Source organism: Tiliqua scincoides, chromosome 1, assembly GCF_035046505.1.
Source record: "Tiliqua scincoides isolate rTilSci1 chromosome 1, rTilSci1.hap2, whole genome shotgun sequence".
NCBI classification, from domain to species: Eukaryota; Metazoa; Chordata; class Lepidosauria; order Squamata; family Scincidae; genus Tiliqua; species Tiliqua scincoides.
In genome coordinates, this window is record NC_089821.1 from 305,920,890 (window position 1) to 305,942,858 (window position 21,969).

Here is a 21,969-nt window from a genome sequence, read left to right on the forward strand (position 1 = left end):
TCCAATACAAATGAACAAGTGGAAAGTCCAACCACAACTTGAATTCTCAAGACACAACAAACCTCTGGATTTATGGTGAGAACCGAGCCTTACCTGGGGCTTGTGCAATAAGCAAACACTGGCATTCTGACCAAGGAGACAGTTTTTTCTTTGTGATGTGGGGGGGCTTACATTCAGATGCTGGATGAGGTGAGTGAAAGCGCCCCTCCCCTGCTGTGTGAGTGAGTGAGTGTGTGGGGGGGGGCAGAGCATCTGTGTGTGTAAGAGAAGGGGGCAGCCTGTGTGTGTGAGAGAGGGGGGAAAGTGTTTGTGTTGCAGAGAAGTTGAGATACTCCAGGCTTGGGGTGGGGGGGAAAGAGAGGCTGTGATGCTCCAGGCTTGGGGGGGGGAGAGAGAGGCTTTCCTGGGAGTAAGCCCCCCTGACTCTAATGGGACTTACTTCAGAGTAGGCATGCACAGGATTGGGCAGTGAGACTGCCACCCCACCCACACTTTCCTGGGAGTGAGCCCCAGTGACTCTGAGACTTACTTCTGAGTAGCCTCTGACTGGGAAGCAGAGCAGAGCGAGGGGGCGGGGCCAGGGCTGGGGCGGAGGTTTTTTTTTTTTTTTTTTAGTATTCGCTCCAAAAGACGCACACACTTTTCCCCCCACTTTTTTTTGGGGGGGAAGTGCATCTTATGGAGCGAAAAATACGGTAGCTAAAAATCCAGAAAAGCAATAGTGTTGCTATATAGTACCTAAGAAAGGTCTAAGCAGATGATTGATTTGATGGGTGACATTTTTCCCCGATGCTTTTCAGCTACATCAGGGATTCTGTGTCACAGAGATCCTTTCCTTCCCATTTCATGTCTCCAATTTGTCTCTTCACTCATCACTTTTCACTCACAGATAGACCAAGATCACAAACAGGGTATATGCAAGATGTCCAAATGGAATCAATGCTCACCATTGCAGGAAGGATCTGTCCTGCTCAATGAATGTGAGCTGCACCATCTTTTGTCTATGTCAGGGGTGCCCAAACCCCAACCCTGGGGCCACTTGCGGCCCTTGAGGCCTCTTAATGCGGCCCTCGGAGCCCCCAGTCTCCAATGAGCCTCTGGCCCTCCGGAGATTTGTTGGAGCCCGCACTGGCCCAATGCAACTGCTCTTAGCGTGAGGGCAACTGTTTGACCTCTTGCATGAGCTGTGGGATGAGGGCTTCCTCCACTGCTTACTGTTTCACATCTGTGATGCAGTAGCGGCAGCAAAGGAAAGGCCAGCCTTGCTTTGTGCAAGGCCTTTTATAGGCCTTGAGCCATTTCAAGACCTTCATTCAGTCATGTCAGTTAATCTTTTAATATATTCATTTATGTAAACTTATGTAAATTTATTCAAATTTTAAATGTAAATTAATTCTTCTCCCCCCCGGCCCCCAACACAGTGTCAGAGGGATGATGTGACCCTCCTGCCAAAAACTTTGGACACCCCTGGTCTATGGTATCACAACTGTGACTAACTTTAGGGTTAACAACCCTTCTCATTACTATATATGGCAAAAGACTCATTGCCACAGCCATTTCTGACGCGGCAATATCAACATTGGTATATTTTTCCAGGTATTTGAGCACCTTGAATAGAATTCATCCACAATCCTTTTTAAAAAGTAAGAAGATGAAACGGGTGTTTCAGCAGGGCCTCTGAGAGGAATTTTAGGGGGTACAGAGTTTCTTTTTGGGCCCCTTTGCGAAGCGGGAGGGGTGAAACAGAGCGGGAGGGGGGTGAAACGGGGGGAGGGGGTGACGGGTGAGCAGAATGGGGGCAGGATGGGCAAAACAGGGTGGGGGAAGACAGCTAGAAAAATCTTTGGAGTTTAGGACTACCCACCCATGTGGCATCAGCAGCTAGATACAGTAATATGGGAAACCAAACACACTCCTAAGTCTCTCTGAAATCTTTTAAGTATAGAAAATCATACAGAAAATTAGCATCATCATATTTAGGTTCACACCATAATGGAAAATGTCCTGTGTGTATCAAAACCTGCTTCTGCAGCAGCTGTAGTCTTGCGGCTTGTCCCTGAGCTCCTATACACTTCATGGTCAGCAGATCCACAAGCCAAAGAGCTATTGTAGCAGGCCAGTTTCCTCCCAGATTTGACACTGTGTTAAGGAGTGTCATGTATGCATTCCTCAGCCCAGCATATATGGCTTGCCAGTAGCTGCAGTCACACGCTTGTGGTAGTGTCCCCAGCATCCTGTGCGGGCAGCAAGTTTGATTAGACAGGAAAATGAAAGATCCCAGGAAATTTCTGGGCCCCCTCCTTTGACTCCTGGGCCCCCTTTTTGACCCTGGGCCCGGGTACAAATTCCCCCTTTACCCCCCCTCTCCTAGGCCCTGTGTTTCAGATTAGGGCTTCTGGACCAATGAACTGGTTTTGTTACAAAGGTACTCAGATTGTGGGAACGATGCTTCAGTCATTTAACTATTGTACAGTCTGGCAATTTCTGAGTTTTGTAAGGTGCCTAAAAACATGCATTCAGTGGGACAAATGAGAACTGCCTCTAGCAAGAGATGCAAAGGCCCTGAAATACATTCTCTCTTTCAAAGCCTTAAGTGAAATTTAAAATCACCTAGGTCTTGAACAGGAGCCCAGGTGACAAGTAATTTTACTTTGTTCATTGCAAAATGCTAGGCAGTTGCACTTAGCTGGGTAATCCATTTTCACATTTCAGTTGCTATCCCTGCTTATTTTGTCACTCCGAGCAGTGGGAATAGAACTGTATTTTTTTATCAGATTTTTATCTCCCCATCCTTTATGGAGTGCACACTGCTGTTAGGGTATTATATTAACTTCTTTCTTATGTGGTGAGAAGTCCTTTTTTCACAAGTATTCATCCTTCAGAATATGATTCTTTTCCATTCATCTCTTTTGCACTTTTAATCTTACTCTTGACAATAATTCTGATAAAATTCAATTTTGTTTCAGCTTGACATTCTTCATTTAGATTGCAGATTGCATATGTGCTATGAATGGCGGGGGTGGGGTTGAGCGCAGGATGATCATACTGAACATTTATTACCACAGAAATGAACACATCTTGACTTCTGTCTGATTTCGATTGTACGAAATGCCTCTGACGCCTGCCTCTGATGTCTGCTTTAGAACTTGACCCCGCCTGTTTGGGATCACACAGCAGCTTCTGTTCTACTTGGTCTGACCTCCCCCCTTGGTCCTTGAACCTTGCAGCTTGGAGCCTGACCCTTTCTGAGACCTGACAGTCCCCGAGCTGCTGCAAAAAAGCTGTAGCTATCCCATGCTCCTTTGCAGTGCACAAGAAGCTAAAGGTCTGGTGCTACTATGAAGCCATAGTTATCGAGCTGCAGATTCTAGAAGTTCCATTTTTCGTGGTAGTTTCATTTGCCCATTTGTGGTCTCTATGACTGTGTCATAAAACAACATGGTAGGCAAGCCTCATTTTGACTTTCAGTTCATGGGCTTTCAGTCCATGACTACAGTCATACCACACTTGCTTGGGAAGACAACCCACTGAACTCAATGGGACAGCCTCAGGCTGTATGCCTAGTAGTGGGGACGTGAATGAGACCACCTTTCAAGATGATTGTTTCCATTATAAAATGTTTTTTTTCTCCCCCCTCCCTCTGAGAAGGGGTCCTCTGAGCACCCTAAGCTGGTTTCAGAAGCACATGTCTCTTTCCCTTCTACCACATGCCATCAGGAAGTCCATAAACAGGGGATGAATAATAATAATAATAATAATAATAATAATAATAATAATAATAATAATAATACAGGTATTTATTCAAGTCCTCCATCCTCCATCCTCCCATGCTCAGAGCAGATGGAATAACTCAGCTCAGCTTGTCAGCTGCTTCAAGGTTGCGCAGTGCCGGTGGCCTCAAACTGGCGACCTGCAGATGTTATCTTCAGGCAAATGGAGGTTCTACCCTCTAGACCAGACCTCCTGCCCATTGTTTTATGTATAATCCTTTTCTCTTTTTGATTCTTGGTGGCAAACTACATAACACGCAACTACACGGAACTAAAAGAAGAATGGCACTGAGGCTACGCACACACCTTTGTGCATAATTTGTGGTTGGCCCCTCAGGCATCTGTTCTGTGCATCTCCCTGTCCTTGCTTCCTTTATTTCTTCCTCATTTGCTGACTTATTTATTTGTTTATTTGTTTTTTTTAATCATCTTCCACTTCATCTTTGTCTGGTTGCTGTGTCTTCCCATAAGGCATTGCTGTCTGTGCCAGCTAAAACAGCAGGTTGCAACTGACTCATCTCCAGCTAGCTTCATGCTGTTCCTGCCTCTTGGGGTGCTGCACATAGGAGCAGTGTGGAAGATCATACAAGGTTGATTACCAACCATGGTTTTCTTGATGGCCTTCATTTTCACCCATATCCCTTATTTAACAATGACTGTGATGTTTTGAGAGGCCGTGAAGTCATGGCACAAATACTTATGTGGCACTCAACTGCAAAGGAGAAGGTGTTTTTCACCAAGCTGCAGCAGTGATGTATCTGTGCCTTGTCTGCATCTCCTTCCCCTCCTCCCACTTGCATTTCTTCTCCCCCTGAGGACACACTGCTGGTGACACACAGCACTGTGCAAAAAGGTGGCAAAACTTTTTGTAGATTTTACCGCTTGCAGACAAATGTTACCGCTTGTATGCCAATAGTACAAGTTTGGATCCCCATTCATTTTACGTATTTATATAAAATTGTTATAGTCTGTTTTCTCAGTGCTTATAGTCATGAAGGCAATATTGTCATAACAAAATGCAAAATTGCAGAAATTTAAAACAGCATCGCACAGCAGCAGAGAGAACCATAAGGTCAGAAAAGGTTAGCAGAGAATTTACCACAAGCTGAACACTTGCTGAAACTAGACAGTGTAGTGAAAGGCATACAACGTGGGTTGGGAGCATATGAACCCAGGGGGCTGCTTCCTTCCTCTCACCGCCCATCATGCCTGCCTCCACACATTGAGCAATGGACAACAAAACAGAGCCCCACCTGAAGATGGGTTGGTCTGTGGAACTCCTTGCCACAGGATGTGGTGATGGCGTCTAGCCTGGACGCCTTTAAAAGGGGATTGGACAAGTTTCTGGAGGAAAAATCGATTACGGGGTAGAAGCCATGATGTGCATTTACAACCTCCTGATTTTAGAAATGGGCTATGTCAGAGTGCCAATGCAAGGGAGGGCACCAGGATGAGATCTCTTGTTATCTGGTGTGCTTCCTGGGGCATTTGGTGGGCCGCTGTGAGATACAGGAAGCTGGACTAGATGGGCCTATGGCCTGATCCAGTGGGGCTGTTCTTATGTTCTTAAGATCTTCAAATGCAAGGAAGCTTATATGGGTGGTGCGTTTTTCAAAATGATTTCTGTTATGGGGCTTGTTTACCCTGACTTACAGAGCATTTGTTAGTATTAAGTACACTTTGGTTCTCCTGCCACTCTCTGGTGGAATTGAAATGGGATTTAGACTTGTAGTAAGTGTCTCTCCTACAGGAGAGAAGGGTGGGTGATACTCGAAATCCAGTGTGAACATGAGATGAACTGTCTGCAAATTTGGGAATGTTCATGGTTTGGCTAATTGGTTTGTTTTCAAAATGAAAAGAAAGTTACATCTCCTGAAATAATCTGATGAATGTTCACTCTGCTTTTGAAAAAGAGGAGTGGTTATCTGTTTATGATGTAATTGTTTTGTCCTTTTTTTTTTTTTTATTAAAGGCTTCATAGAGCTCAGTCTCTATGACCAAGTGAGGCTTTTGGAAAGCTGTTGGCTAGAAGTGTTAATGGTGGGTCTGATGTGGAGATCCATTGATCATCCTGGCAAGCTCATCTTTGCACCAGATCTTGTGCTGGACAGGTGAGAAGAATGTTTGGGGGACTCTGGTTGGTTGGTTGGTTGGTTTAAATTTCAGCCTGTTGTAAGAAAATATCAATGAAGCCATGAGATATGGGATGAAAAATTGTTTCAAAGATGGAAGTATCAAAGGTGCTTCAGTCATCAAGGTGGGGCTCACCATATCAAAGGAATTGCACCTGCTACAAAGTGTGCCCACTTTTTCTTCAAAACAAACCTGAGATAGTTCGGAATAAGAACTACAGATCTGTCTAAAGTCACTCAGGACCCAGTCCTATCCAACCTTCCAGCACTGGTGCAGCTGTAATGCAGCCCCAAGGTAATGGAACAAATGTTTCCATAACTTGACAAGGGCTCTATGAGTTCCTCCCGACCACAGGATGCAGTTCATGTCCCATTGGCGCAGCTGCATTGGCAGTGGAAAACTGGTCAGGATTCGGCCCTCAATCAGCAGTAGCCCTACCACGAAGAAGAGCGAAACACTCCATTTCGGATGGCAGTCAGTAGCAGGTTCAGTGTATTCTAATCCACTCCTCACCTTCACCCCATGGTTCTGCTGCTGCTGTTGCCTGGCCAGGGAATGTTGACTCTGTAGTAGCTGCATCCTGGAAAAGTCAGGATATGTCCCATGGGGTCTATATGTGAACTCAGCAATTTTCAGTGTTTTTCTTCTCATGGCACACTGACCTCTATGGTCTTCTCCATAGTCTTTGTTTACCCAGCGTGTAATTAGTCTGTGGAACTCCTTGCCACAGGAAGTAGTGATGGCATCTTACCCTGTTGCCTTTAAGAGGAGATTGGACAGATTTCTGGAAGAAAAGTTCATCATGGGTTACAAGCCATGGTGGGTATGTGCAAGGTAGAGGTAGGCTGCCTCTGATTGCCAGATGCAGGGGAGAGCACCAAGATGCAGGTTGTGTCTGTTGTCTGTGTGTTCTCTGAAGCATTTGGTGGGCCATTGTGAGATACAGGAAGCTGGACTAGATGGGCCTTTAGCCTGATCCAGAGGGGTTCTTCTTATGTTCTTATGTTGTCACTGCTGGCTTCCAGGAGACTCTTCTAGGTTCTGTGGCTCTGCTTCTAGGGCAAATATCTGTAGTAACACATTGTCTACTGGCAGAGGAAGAGGGTCTGTCAATTTATTACACCAGACAGTTGCCCTAGAAACAGAGCTGCAGAACCCAGAAGATTTTCCAGTGATTTTCAACCACCGTGCTCCAAATTCCTGTGGCAAACTTGCGGACCTTTAGTGTGCCACAGCATGCCAACTGAAAATCCCTGTGCTAATTTGTGCATTGTGGCCTGTCTAGAATGTCTCTTCATCAGGCAGTGGGGCAGGACTAAAATGAGGCAATAGCTACTGACATCAGGAGGTACTGAAGGATGAGAGCAAAAGGAAAAAGCCAGGAGAAGAGGACCCAGGGCGACGATGGAGAGATTTAAAGAACAAGGATAAGGATTTTGCACTGAATGTTGTTGGGATTTCAACCTGCTTAACACAGCAACAGCAATAATGAATGCTGACTGAACAAACAAACAAAACCCAATGCATATCCAAGCACAAAGTAAAACTTTTCAGGCAGGGCTGTTTGAGGTTGATAGCCAGCTAACAGTTGAGAGGATGCAAAACTCTTTGTAACCCCTGAAGATGCTTTCCACAGCTGAAAGCGAAATATTGGGACTAGATCCTACAATGTACTTTAATCCGTGGCTTAAAGACTCGAGAAACATTTCAAATTATGTTTTGAACTGTTTGAGGTCCTCTGGTAATCTTGTGCCTGTGTTCAATTTAGAGATGAGGGGAAGTGCGTGGAAGGAATTTTGGAAATCTTTGACATGCTCTTGGCTACGACTTCAAGGCTTCGAGAACTGAAAATACAGCACAAAGAATATATGTGTGTCAAGGCTATGATCCTTCTCAATTCCAGTGAGTAGATTTGTTCAGTTCCATCAAGATGCACTTATTACTGAGACACACTACTGAGTAGTGGAAATATTTCGAAGACCCATTAAAGCATCATCAGTGCTTTCTGTCCTCGCATTATAAGAGTTTCTTTGATGCTTGATAACACAGGCCAACATACATTTTGCTTCCTTAAACGTTACACCAATTCCTGGGTATATTTGGGGTGCTGATTCCAAAAATGGCATCCATTTTGCCTTATCGCGTCCAGTTTTGGAGACACAGCATAGCCTCTTTAGTGAATGGTTCAAGCAGCTTCCTCATGAGGAAGCCTACACCATGGCTTCCTCATGAGGAAGCTGCTTGAATTATTCACTAATGAGGCTATACTGTATCTCCAAAACTAGACGCGATAGGGCAGAATGGATGCCATTTTTGGAATCGCCATCCCAAATTCATATCAAACCACCATAAAGTTTGGGAAAAACTTTTATGACCCTCAATTTTGTAGCCCTGTGTAATCAGAAATAATACCTATGTCCGTGCTGCATCATTCTGGCCATTGCATTTTTATACCCTCCAAAGGTAAAATGTAAAATAACTAATTGTATGTGACACAAGCAGATCCTTTGTTTTGCTGGTAACCTCCTGTTGTTCATTTGTACATACAGTGAAGACCCTGTCCTATGCTTTTTCCCACCATAGCATTCAGCCATGCCAAAGTGGGCTGCACTGTCTGCTGTAGTGGTTGCTATCAGGAGGCTTGGGGGTGAGAAGGAAAAATATTTTCCCATATCTCTCTATAAGCCTCTCCACCGCCAATGATCTCTCCACCTCTCAGACCTTCACCAGCTCTTTCTGTAACCCTGTGTTTTTGTTGTTTTGCAAATAGCATGCTGAGGCTGAGGAATAGGGTGAATCTATGGTAGGAGGTAAAGGTGGGATTTTAGGACTTTACCCCTGCCAGGGTTTAAATCTCAATCACACCACCTCCATGCCCATTAATTAAATGGAAACATTATTGGAAGACAAACTTCCATTGACTTCCTGTAGATGAAGAGAAGTCCATCAAATTCTGATTGGGGGGTTTCTAAGTTAAAATTCAACTCATGCTCAAGTAACCAAGCTAAGTTTTCAGGAGCTTTTCATTAAAGAAAAAAAAAATTCCATTAACACCTAGCATCTCCAGAGCTGCATAAATGCATTTATTGGACTGCACTTTGATAATAAAGAGAGCTTTATAGCAAAAAGAGGAAGAGTTACGTGTGTGTTTCTGCTCAGTCTCTTTTTTTCTTCTGCTCCATCTCTTCATTAAAAATAACACAAAGCCATCATTGGTTCTATTGAAAATCAAATCCCAAGTTTACCACCAAGAATTTTGCTTTGTGTTTAGCATTCTAGGTAAGTCACAGACTCTTTCTAGAAACAATTATGTAGAAATGGCACTAGGAACCCCTAAACCACATCTGTATCAATTGGCAATTTTTAATTCGATAATTTAAATATCTCTCATTTAAAGTTACTGGATCAAAAAGTTCCTTAATATTATACTGGAATTGGCCCCCTAAATAGGTTAAACAGTATTATCAGCAGGAGAAAAAGAAATAGTTCAACACGTTTAGGAATCATTAAGTTCAGAGGCACTTACCGGTTTTTCAATTCCAGTCTTGTACAGAAGTTGCAAAAATTCTATAAATGACCACTATTAAACACTGGTGGAACTGAGCCTGAAGGTATTGAGGTGGAAGTCAGGACCAACCCAGTTTCATGGGCTTTTCCTCGTAATGAGCTGGAATACTAATTTCTGGTGTCCTCCTTGTTTAGGCATGTTTCCGCTGTCACCCACTGCAGAAGAACACGAAAGCAACCGAAAGCTGCGCCACCTGCTGAACTCAGTGACAGATGCCCTGGTCTGGGTTATTTCAAAGAGTGGGATCCCTTTGCCCCAGCAGACGACCCGCTTGGCCAATTTACTGATGCTGCTTTCTCACGTCCGGCACGCAAGGTGAGGCTGTTCTGTGGCATTCCAGATTCCATTTTGGCACCAGTGGCAGCTTCCCTCCTGGAACAAACAGCGGTGGTGTGGGGAGTGGGGAGGATTTTCACTGGAATTCCAGCATGAACAGGAAAGTGTTAAAAATTCCCCATCCTCAATGTGTCCTGATTTTTTTTCGCAAGAGAGAAGAGAAACTAAGGTCAAACAATGCATTTATGTAACATGTGCTTTGACCCTGTGTAGACTCGGTCTTAATTATGAACATATTACATCTGTGCTAAACTAATACTATTGGGTTTACTTGGATACTGATTTTTGATAACAATTTTCAATTGTTCAATTTATCAATAATAAAAATTGATAATTTCTTTTGCACAAGAAATTATGGTTTTCAATACATAAGTGCTTGACTTAGTTGAACATCTATGTGAAATTTCCATTCATAGTATACAGCAGCAATTGTCAATACAGTGGTGCCTCGCATAACGAAATTAATCCGTTCCGCGAGTCCTTTCGTTATGCGAGTTTTTCGTTTTGCGAAGTGCGTTTTCCCATAGGAATGCATTGAAATTTAATTAATGCGTTCCTATGGGCAAGAAAAGTCAGAACAAAGTCAGATTTGGTTTACAAAGTGTTTATTAAGTGCTCTTTAAAGGCATACATACTGTACAGAGGATTTCAAAAATTTCAAGCACAAAACTTCAACTTTTTAAACATGACAGAAAAACATTTAAAAATCAGCAAACATGAGGCAGGACCATCTGACTTGAGGCTCAACACTGAAACTGAACAGAAACAGTCACAAACAGTCCTTGGACTGTGCAAAACTCTTCAGAAAGTACATTTTAAAGGCACGTAAACAGGGACATCATACAGAAACCAATACAGAAACTTGTTTAAATCACCAGAGGACTCTCTAAGGTTCTAGGGGACACTTGTACACAAACATTTTAAGGTTACCAAGTCAGGCTGAAGTGTCTCAACCTACAGGACCCAGTCTTTTAAGTCAGGAAACTGGAGGCAGACAGAACTGTCTCCACATCACAGCAGCAGTCTTTTACGTTCCCAGAGCTGCGGAGGGTCTCTCTGGGGATGGCACGAACGCTGGTCAGTTGAAGAGAAGGCGCAGTAGCGTAGGCAGGGACACTGGCAAACTGGGAACGGTCTCAGGCTGGCTAGCTAGGACAGAAGCAGTTTACAGTTAGCCAAAGACAACCTGGAGACAGACCCCTCTGTCCCCCAAGTCTCAGCATCACTGCTTTAACTTAACTTAACAACTTGGACAACTGGGAGAAGGCTTCAAGGCTTGACTTCAAGGCTTCTAGGAGGACGAGGAGGAGGAAGAACTGGGCACCACTGGTAGAAGCAGCAGGTTCCTCTTCCACTCTTTGCTTCTTCATGAAGAACCTCTCCATTGTCTGCTGCTTCAGCCGCCTTTTCAGCACCCTTCTGAAAGAGGACATGATCCTTGTATCAAACATGTTCGCAAGGTCATGTGCCAGAGTCTTGTTTGGGTGGTGCCGCTGTGCATAAGTCTGCACGTTTTTCCACTGTTGGCAGATGTCCTTCAGTTCCGTGGAGGACAGCTGTTCCTCACTTGACGATTCTTCCTCTTCCAAAGAGGCCTGCTCCTGCGTAGCCTCAGGAACATCGGAACTGGCAGCCTCTCCATGCCTGACCATGCTGTGGATTCCAGATCTGGTTTTGAATCTTTCAAACCAGCCTCCGCTTGCCTTGAAGACTTCTGGCTCGGCTGAGGTTCCTGGCTCTTGCTGTACGAGTTCTGTGTGCAAGGCCTTGGCCTTCTCACAAATGACAGCCTCAGTCACTGTGTCCCCTGCACGCTGCTTCTCTTCCATCCAGATGAGCAGCAACTTCTCTACCTCCTCCAGAACAGCTGGCCGGTTCTTCACGATCCTGGTGACTCCCTTGGCTGCATCTGTCACAAGGATCTTCTCCCTCATCTTCAGGATGGTCCCGATGGTGGATGGATTCCTCCCGTACTCCCTGGCGAGGTCTGTCACTCGCATGCCTCCGTCGTGCTTCTGGATGATCTCCTTCTTCATTTCTAGCGTCATCTTTGTCCTCTTCCCGGCCTCTGCAGGAGCAGCCTTCGTGGGACCCATGTCAGCAGTTGCTACGTTTGCAAAAACAAAAGGCAGTGCTTCACATCCGCTTCACACACATCTTCCCACCCCTGGCCAAACCTGCCCGGGACAAATAATTGGCATAACAGCCCCCCCCCAACACAGGAGAACAAATGCAGATGGTGAAGCTATGCTCCCGACCTTTCCACTGCTTGAGATGTCCCTGTGAGGAAGCTCCTTAAATCCTGGTCTGGAAAAACGGTTGCAAATGAGTTCCAGAGATTCCCCAAACTGCTGGAAAAACTCCCCTAACCTCCCCAAAACAGCAGGCCAAAACTGGCCAGCTGGCCCCCCAAAACGTACCTCAAACGCTGGCCACCACTTCCCAAAAGTTATGAAAAGTTCAAAGAAACTTACCTTAACTGCTGGTAGTAGGTTCCCCAAGGAGTTGGTGAACTGCTCAGAACTGCTCAGAACAGTTGACCAAAGACAGGTTTTGCCCACAGCACAGGCCACAGTGCTCCTGGAAGTCAATCCTGGAACTGCACGTGGAGAAGTGAGCCCAGGCTGCATTGGGGAGGCTTTTTAAACCTCCAGGCACAATGCATCCTGGGTATTAACGGTTGTGCGATTTAAAACAAACCAGGACAATAAAAAAAAGGAAAAAATTCATTTTGCGAAGCATAAGTCATAAAAATTCGTTGTGCGAGTTACCAAACTTCGCACAATGCTTTCGTTCTGCGAGTTTTTCGCTGCGCGGGGCATTCGTTATGCGAGGTACCACTGTATTTTCCTTCTCATGGCACTCTGTTGCTTTCTCTATGACTTTCTGTATGGTCTTTGCTTCTTCTGATGTCACTTCTGGCTTCTGGAAGACTCTTCCAGGATCTGTGGCACTGTTTCTAGGGCAATTGTCTATAGCAGGGGTGCCCAGGGGAACTCGAGGACTCCTAAACCGGCCCGAGGGGATCCCCCAGTCTCCAATGAGCCTCTGGCCCTCCGGAGACCTGCTGGAGCCCACGTTGGCCTGATGCAACTGCTCTCAGCATGAGGTCAACTGTTCAACCTCTCGCGTGAGCTGTGGGATGAGGGTTCCCTCCACTGCTTGCTGTCTCACATCTGATGTAGCAGCAGCAGGGAAGTGCAAGGCCTTTTATAGGCCTTGAGCTATTGCAAGACCGTCATTCATTCATATAAGTTCCATCTCTAACATATTCATTTATGTAAATTTATTCAAATTTGAAATGTAAATTAATTCTTTTTTTTTTTCCTGGCCCCCAACACACTGTCAGAGAAATGATGTGGCCCACCTGCCAAAATGTTTGGACGTCCCTGGTCTATAGTAATGAACTGCCTGAGGGACAAACAATTTGTTACTAAAGTTGTCCTAAAAACAGAGCCATAGAACTCAAAATGGTGATGTTTTTAATGCCTTATAAGACATTGGGAGGCTCATGGAAGCCCTGGAGGCAGGGCTTCCCCTGGCCTCTTAATGCCTTATAAGGCATTAAAAAATGTAACTTCCGGTTTCCCTCCAGAAATCAGAATTATCTTTTTTTTTTTTTTGGCCTTTTCGGTCATTCTGAAGCCCACAGAGGCCATGGGCGGACATGTGTGACCTCTGGGGGCTTCAGAAAGTCCGCTGGAGGTGATTGGAGCAGAGCTCTGGTCCCCTTTGGAGGACTCGGGTGGAGCTAAGTCTGGCTGAATGTGGGTCTGGAGAATCTATGTTGAGCCTGATCTTGGAATATAAAATCCGCAGATAAACAAGCTGCACCTGTATAAGATTACAGTGTTTGGTTAGTTCTGCTGTCCCATTCTGGCCTTTTAGGCAAAGCAAAGAAGTGGTTAGCTAAGCCAGTGAAGTCCTTTGAAGAACTGGTGATAGAGAAGTGTGTCAGAGGGAAGGGCTAAGCAGGGGAGATACAGTCCAGAGGCAGCTAGATCTAAGAGCTGTTTACCTATAATTCCCAGGCAGCAACTGAAGGCTTGTGTGAAATCAGTCTGGATGTCCCTACCTTCCCTCACATAATGGTGGGTCCCTGCCCAGGCTGTTCTTATGGTAAAGATTCCTTCTCAGATTCCAGAGCAGACAGGTAGAGTTCCAAAGGGCCAGAAGCAGATGTCATGGGCTGGTAGTTAGGTTCCAGCAGAGGAGTCCATAGAATCAGGGCAGCTTAGATATGCTTGAGGTAAACTATTAACACCCAATCTCGAGAACAGTCATTTTCAACCACTGTGCTGTTGCACACTGATGTGCTGCAAATGGTCTGCAGGTGTACCTCAGGAGTTTGGGGAAGGGTCATTTATTAGTAGGGCCATTGGGGGATGTGAGCCCCCCACCAACAGCATGGTGTGCCTTGTCAATTGTCGAAAAACTGATGGTGTGCCTTGACATTTTAGGACCATGTCAGTGTGCTGTGAGATGAATAAGATTGAAAATCACTGCTCTAGAGTGTCTCTGAACGAGTTCATTTTTTGCCCACAGCACTTTTTTGTGACCTCTCTGCTTTCTTTCCAGTAACAAAGGGATGGAACATCTTCTTACTATGAAGTGTAAGAATGTTGTGCCAGTCTATGATTTGCTGTTGGAGATGCTCAATGCACACAATGTCCGAAGCCACAGAAAAATGCCAGTTTCCAATCTTGAGATCCCCCCGTCAGACCAAATGGCGACTATAGATGAAGCCCCACAGTGATGTGGGGATCCAGGAAATTACAAAGAAAGCAGATTAATGTTAATGTTTTCTTTCTTTCTTTCTTTCTTTCTTTCTTTCTTTCTTTCTTTCTTTCTTTCTTTCTTTCTTTCTTTCTTTCTTTCAGTAGAGACCCACTCTACTTTAAAATAGAGTAAAGTAAATATCAATTTCTCTTCTGAAACACTTGTCATTATTTGGTGGACCTTATACCAGTCTTTCTAGATTGAACTTTGTATATATCAGATGAGACTGTTTTGGAAAAAGTGTCATGGTTTGTGTTGAACCACCTGCCTCTGATTGTGGCTTTATCAAATGTTGCACTTCTGGAGTGCCTTCTAGACGAGACTGTTGAAGCGCCTTTTGAGCCTTAAGCTTCACGGTTTCCCTCCTTGGAAACAGAGAAACTTTTTTACATAGAGGGAAAGTTGACACACGCAAGTCCAGGATCCCATTGCAAATCTCTTTGCAGGGCAGCAAACCAGAGGAACTTCTTCAGAGCAAGTAACTGAATGGTTTCACATTTACAGGATGCTTTTCAGGAGTTTTTTGGGTCATGATGCATGCTGTGGATTATTGTGAACAGGAAGCACCCTGTTCACATCAGATATATGTTCTGTTCATCTTGTAAACTGCAGAAGATGTGAAGATGTTTATCCGTTGTGCAAATTTACTTTGGATAAACGGGAACATGGAGCAGGACTTCATATTTAACTGAAAAGCCCTTGAGAGTTTGTACCTGATCCATGTTGACTGTGTGGACTAGAATCTTGGTTTTTTAAAGCTCCAGTTATTATTGACTACTGTCTGAGCACTTGCTGTGTTTGAGCTCTGTGTTGAGTGGCTATAAAGCTTGCCCTTTTAGTTTCCTGATGTAAACATTTGCAATGTATTGCCACTGGTGTGAAAAAAAAATTACTGTACTATTTCGAATTTGTGAATAATGATTTCATGTTTAGCTACAGAAGATCTGGAGAATAATGACTACTTTACAAGTAGAAGGAGAAACAGACAAATTTCTACAGCTGTGTTGATGCCACAGGAGGAAAGACCCAGAATTGGAGAGAAGCTGTGTTTTGGTGGACCAATTAGGCATATTCAGATGGCAGCTTCATGCACTCTTATGTGCCAGTGCATGGGCTCCAGTGCCTACATGTACCTCTCCCATAAGCAAGGGCTACACATTCATTTCAGTGCAGGATCCAACTTTGCGCATACAAAGGGGCATGTGCAGAGTTATCCCTTTCATTAAGTGACACTCATATGTTGATGCGCCCTATGAATGTAACAGCACATGTGTGATTCTGGTGGTTGAAGAGTTAAGTGAAAAATGTGACTGTATTCCCTTTTGTGTAATAAAGAGAAGAGTCTGGAGTCATGGACAAAATGTCCGAGTCCAGGATAAAAATACAGACCCAAATTTCATGGTTTTGGTAAGAACATAAGAAAAGCCCACTGGAGTTAGGACAGACAGAAGAAAATATTTCTTTACCCAGCATGTAATTAGTTTGTGGAACTCTTTGCCACAAGAAGTAGTTATGGCATCTTGCCTGGATGCCTTTAAGAGGGGATTGGACAAATTTCTGGAGGAGAAGTTCATTATGGGTTACAAGTCATAGTTGGTATGTGCAAGCTCTTGGTTTTAGAGGCAGGCTGCCTCTGCCAGATGCAGGGGAGGGCACCAGGACGCAGGTTGTGCCTGTTGTTTTGTGTGCTCCCTGAGGCATTTGGTGGGCCGCTGTGAGATACAGGAAGCTGGATTAGATGGGCCTTTGGCCTGATCCAGCAGGGCTGTTCTTATGATCGGGCCAAAGCCCATCTAGTCCAGCTTCCTGTATCTCACAGTGGCCCACCAAATGCTTCAGGAAGCACACAAGTCAGCAAGACTCGACCTGTGTCCTAGTGCTCTCCCTGCATCTCGCATTCTGAGGTAGCCTACTTCTAAAATCAGGAGCTTGCACATACCTACCATGACTTGTAACAGATGATGGACTTTTCTTCCAGAGATTTGTCCAATTCCCTCTTAAAGGCATCTAAGTGAGATGTCATCACCACTTCCTGTGGCAAGGAGTTCCACAGACTAATTACACACTGGGTAAAGAAATCTTTTCTTTTGTCTGTCCTAACTCTCCCAACACTCAATTTTAGTGGATGTCCCCTGGTGTTATGTGAGAGGGATATCCACTTTATCCATCCCCTGCATGATTTTGTATGTCTCAATCATGTTCCCCCCCCCCCCCGCAGGCGTCTCTTTTCTAGACTGAAGAGCCCCAAACGCTGTAGCCTTTCCTTGCAAGCATCTAACTGGGAATACATGAAAAGCTGAGGTGTGTGTGTGTGTGTGTGTGGGAGGGATACCTCTTTGTGGTAATCCAACAATAATAAGAGAGATTTAGGATCCCCCAATAAACCCCTCTGGTATGTAGGAATAAGACACACTGAAATGAGATATTTTCAATCCCTCTGCTTGAATGGTGGTTACTGTTCTTTCTGTATTTTCCCTTGTTCCATTCTGGATGGTATGTGTCTTCTGTCCTCATGGTAAAAGGGGGGGGGGGCTTGTGGGGTTGAATAATCGCTTTGGTGGCATGCACCACCATCAGTTATTTCCCAGTAGGAGGGCATGTGTCACCATGCCACCCTAACCAAAGTTGGGCTGAGAGCATCAGCAAACGGAGCTTTCTGCAAACCTTTTCCTCAACTGCAGCTTAACTTCATTTGCTCGATGAAAAGGTTGCCCTCCTCAGATGTTGTCGAACTATGAGGAGCCTTCGTGGCAAGAGAAGGCCCAGGAGTGTGCTGGCAAGTCCTGCCTCTGCTGCACTCCACAGAATACTGTTGATGGAGTGTACCTGATCACAAGGGGACATTTTCCCCAAGGATTGTGTTTGGCTGTGCAGTCAAATGTTGTTCTTTGGGAGAGTGGACCGACATACTTGTGAGGTGTGTGGTGCTTGCTGGGACACTCAGGACCTTCTTCAACCATGGAGACACTCCACAGAGAGAGAAGGTCTGAAGAAAGCTACAACGCTGCCTGCACCTGCGCTGTTTCCTCTCATTTGGATTGTTCATTCTACATAAATGGTCATCAGAAATCATTTTGCACCTAGTCTGCCCAGCACCTAGCGCGATATAGGTAGCAAGTAAAGATGAAATAACAACTTGCAGTAAGATTTGCTTCTTAATTTGGTGGCATTGAATGTACACTGTCCCCAGGCACATGCTCGTGATGTTTGTAATTTGATTTGATTACCCAGCACTTGATGAATTGCAGGTAATTATGGAACTGACTCTGTTTAAAAGGAATGTGGCTGAAGGTGAGGTGGGGGTTAAATAAAATTCTGATATTTGCTGTTTATCTCTGATGACTCCTTCACACATAGTTGATTTGTGGTCATCATCCAGTGATATGAACCAGCTTGGGGCCAAACTGTACATTAGAAGAAATGCATAATGTAACCTGGTTGTTTGTTTTTTTTTTTTAATAGCATGCAAGGCGGCTGTGTGTGCTTAAAATAAGCGGAAGCTTCAGAAGAGGTGGGTGGGTTTTTTTAGCAACACAGAATGGATAAAATCAAACATGTTGATTGTTGTCAGCGTTATGTGGTTCTGTGGCAGTGCAGAATTCTATTTCCTGATAATCTCAGCCTTCATTCAAAAATGAAGAGCAAGTTTTTAGCCCTTATGGTGTATGGAAAGTCATTAGAGAGGTGACTGAGTAAGATTTTCAATGTTTGGAGTGGACCTTAGTACCCTGAGGGCTGTAGCCCCTCCCCGTGATGACTGACAGAACCACACAGAGGCATGAGGGAGAGGAATCCTCCAAGATCATGCAGGAGAGGGGAGTGTGTGTGCAGATGTCTAAATGCTGCAGGGCCCCCAGAACTGGGTTTGCCCTTAGCACGGCTTCTGAAGTTCAACTTTCTCAGTGGCACCTACTTGCTGCACTCTGGGGCTGTGATCCTATCCACAGTTTCCTGAAAGTAAGCCCCCCTGAACAGAATAGGACTTACTTCTGAGTAGACATCCATAGGATTGTGCCCTGGTAATGGGCATAGAAATAGTCATTGCAAGATCTTACTAGGAAGTTCTGTGGAATTTTGTGCGATGTACTCCTATGCCAGAAAGAGGTAGACTTTTTAGCACATAATTGCATCAAAGCGGTGCCCTCAGATGAATGCAGTAAGTATGACAGAGAATAATTACATGCATTAGACGATTTTGTAGGTGTGTATGTATGTCTCTCTGCATAACAAACCCATGTGAACCAATGGGATCATATGTTCTTTCGTGGTCCTCACCGAAGTAATTGTGAAACTTAATGAACACAGACCAACAACTGAGCGTTCCAATGGCTGAGGAAATATTTTATCAAGGCTGTTCTGGTACTCTGGAAATGTTTGAAATAAATTCAGAAAGGCAGTTCATTGATGCCAATGCTGTAATTCTAGATTTATTTACTCGGAGATAAATTCCTTTGAAGTCAACGGAACTTACTTCTGAGTAAATATAGCGGATGCAAGGTAGGTTGCTGGCCCTGCAGTATGTCTGTAGTTTATTGTTTAGCTCAGGGGTGTCAAACCCGTTTCACACAGAGGGCCAAAGGAGGGCTCGAAGTGACATCGTTAAGCGGGCAGTGACATCATTAAGCAGATGATGGCTAGGAATAAGCACCTAGTTCTCACATAGAAATTTATTAGCGACAAATGACAGAAGAGAAAATGTACAGATCTTGTTCATATTTTTCAAGATATGAGAGAGCCCAATTATGCTGAGAGATCCCAGTTATAATGGGGGCAGATAAATTGATTCTAGGGCCTGCGGGCCTTATGTTTGACACCCCTGGTTTAGCTTATTCCAGGGGTGTCCAAAGTTTTTGGCAGGAGGGCCACATCAGCTCTCTGACACTGTGTCGGGGGCCGGGGGGGGGGAAGAATTAATTTACATTTATAATTTGAATAAATTTACATAAGTTTACATAAATGAATATATTAAAGATGAACTTATATGAATGAATGAAGGTCTTGCAATAGCTCAAGGCCTATAAAAGGCCTTGTACAAAGCAAGGCTGGCCTTTGCTGCCATTGCTGTGTCACAGATGTGAAAGATCAAGCAGTGCTCTCATCCCACAGCTCACACAAGAGGTCAAACAGTCGCCCTCATGCTGAGAGAAGTTGCGTTGGGCCAGTGCAGGCTTCAACAAATCTCCGGAGGGCCAGAGGCTCATTGGAGACTGGGGGCTCCCTGAGGGCCGCATCGAGAGGCCTCGAGGGCCGCAAGTGGCCCCCGGGCCAGGGTTTGGGCACCCCTGGCTTATTCCATATTATTGATGCGTTGTTTTTTTTTAGCACACCCACAGCTTTTCTTCCAGTAGTTCTGAGTGGCTTTTGTATTGGTTCTCTCCCAGTAATTTCTTATCCAGGCATCATAGGGGGATCTAACTTGCTTAGCCTCAGCTATAACATCAGATCAGTCTCTGGGTCAGCCACTAGCCTGAAACAAAGAAATTACATAGGAAAAGCTTTTTACAGCAGGAGGGGTATAAACTCCAGTGATTTCTTATTTAATACAGACAGTTCCACCCATCTTTGGCAAATGATAGCCTCCTCTGAGTAGGGCTTTCTTTAAAATAATAGGTGGTCTTCAGTTCAAGACGTGACATTCTTCAGGTTTCAATTGCCTTCCTCTCCCAGGTCTCTAGTATGCAGTGGCATAGTGATGGGGTGTGTGCAAAGAACTAAGTTTTGCAGGTGCCTGAACCTGCCATGAAAGCAGCTCCAAAGGGGAAAGGGAGGGGCTGTTTGTATGGTGCGTTCAGGTTCCTGCAAAACTTAGGGCACAAACCTAATCAGGCCTACTCAGAAGTAAATCCTATTTTGTTCAATGGCGCTTACTGCCAGGAAAGTGTGGGTAGGATTGCAGCCTTAGTGCTTTGCACCCCTTCTAACTATGCCACTGCCAGTACATGCAGTTTGACTTGATTGTGCATTCATGCACAGGAACGTAAAGGCACCATGCCTTATGCAGGCTTGCATTTCAAATGCTGGTGCTGATGAGTAGGGAAATGAGGTTTTGTAATGCATATCGCCCATATCAACCTATCCAAAAACGCTTCTGCCTAATTCAAACCCAATTGGTGGGTACCCGAGACCTGCCTTGTGTGATAGTGATGGTTGCATCACAAGTGTGGAATTCCCTCTGCAGGGAGAACCACCAAAAGCCCACCTGCTCATCTTTTAAAAATTTTTATCCTACAAGGTTTTTCATAACTGATTTGTATGCGACTGATGCTTTTGCTGCTTTTATGCCCTGTTTGATTGTGATGTGGTATTGTGTATGGTATTGTGTATTCCTTAGGTCAGGGGTGTCAAACATAAGTCCTGGGGGCCTGATGTGGTCCCCCAGAAGCTCATTATTTGGCCCTCAGCCTCTGCCCCCATGACCATCAGCTGCTCTTGACTGTTGAGCTGTGGTGAGGTGTCACTGCTGAAAGGACAGCCCACATGAAAATTAGGTTCTCACGTATCTTGAAAATATGGTCAAGATTTGCATATTTTTTTCTTCTGTAATTTGCACCTAATGAGTTCCTAAGAGAGGAAAAAAAGTGTGTTTTTCTGGTCATGACCTGCTTAATGACATCACTTCCTGCTTAATGACATCACATCTGGCCCTCAGCAGGCATCCTGAATACTATTTGGCCCTCTGCATGAAATGATTCTGACACCCCGGCTTTAGGTTATGTGGGTTATTCCCACATTTAAATGTAATGCTTATGAAATTATATTTTGAAGGCCAGGTAGAAACAAAAAAACAGGCAAGTTTGTCTCCAATCGAAGGAATGAATGCTGACTGCCTTTACATCCATGGACAGGTTACTGCAAAGTGAATGAATTCAGTGTATAGTGCATTTAACAGTGTATAACTCTACACAAGAGCCTTGTGAAAAAGCAGAGAGCAGACAGCTTGGGTAGAGATCCTTGGTATGAGACGAGATTTCTGACAATCACACATGAGTCCCTAATTCTGTCTGTGAAATGGGAGAGAAAATCATGGGGGGAAACTTTACCTGTTGAATTTTATGTGTCAGGCTGCTATTCAAAGCACAGAGCAGGGCCAAAAACCAGCAGCACCCCTTCCAGCAGACTGTACAAGCAATTTACCTTTCAAGACTTTGTTTTTTATAATCTCCCACACACTTAAAAAAAACTTTCAGCCTCTATTAGAATGAATCATGAAAAGCCCCAATAAGAAATATGATCTGTTCCTCTCCTCTTACAGTGCAATCCTATGCATGTCTATTCAGAAGTAAGGGCCATTAAATTCAAAGCAACTTACTTCCAGGTAAGCACATAGAGGATTGCAGCCATACAACCCAATCCTATCTAATTCTCTCCCCACTCCACTGATGC

General features: G+C 44.6%; 1 protein-coding gene across 1 annotated transcript in view; it reads left to right on the top strand.

Annotated features, from left to right (window-relative positions):
- The window catches only part of ESR2 (estrogen receptor 2), a 47,899-nt gene extending 33,336 nt beyond the window's left edge, over positions 1 to 14,563 (top strand). The window contains exons 5-8 of the mRNA XM_066612325.1: positions 5,743 to 5,881; positions 7,672 to 7,805; positions 9,606 to 9,786; positions 14,386 to 14,563. Of these exons, the coding sequence (XP_066468422.1) occupies positions 5,743 to 5,881; positions 7,672 to 7,805; positions 9,606 to 9,786; positions 14,386 to 14,563 (632 nt within the window). The remainder of the gene's footprint in view (positions 1 to 5,742; positions 5,882 to 7,671; positions 7,806 to 9,605; positions 9,787 to 14,385) is intronic.
- The last annotated feature ends 7,406 nt before the right edge of the window (positions 14,564 to 21,969 follow it).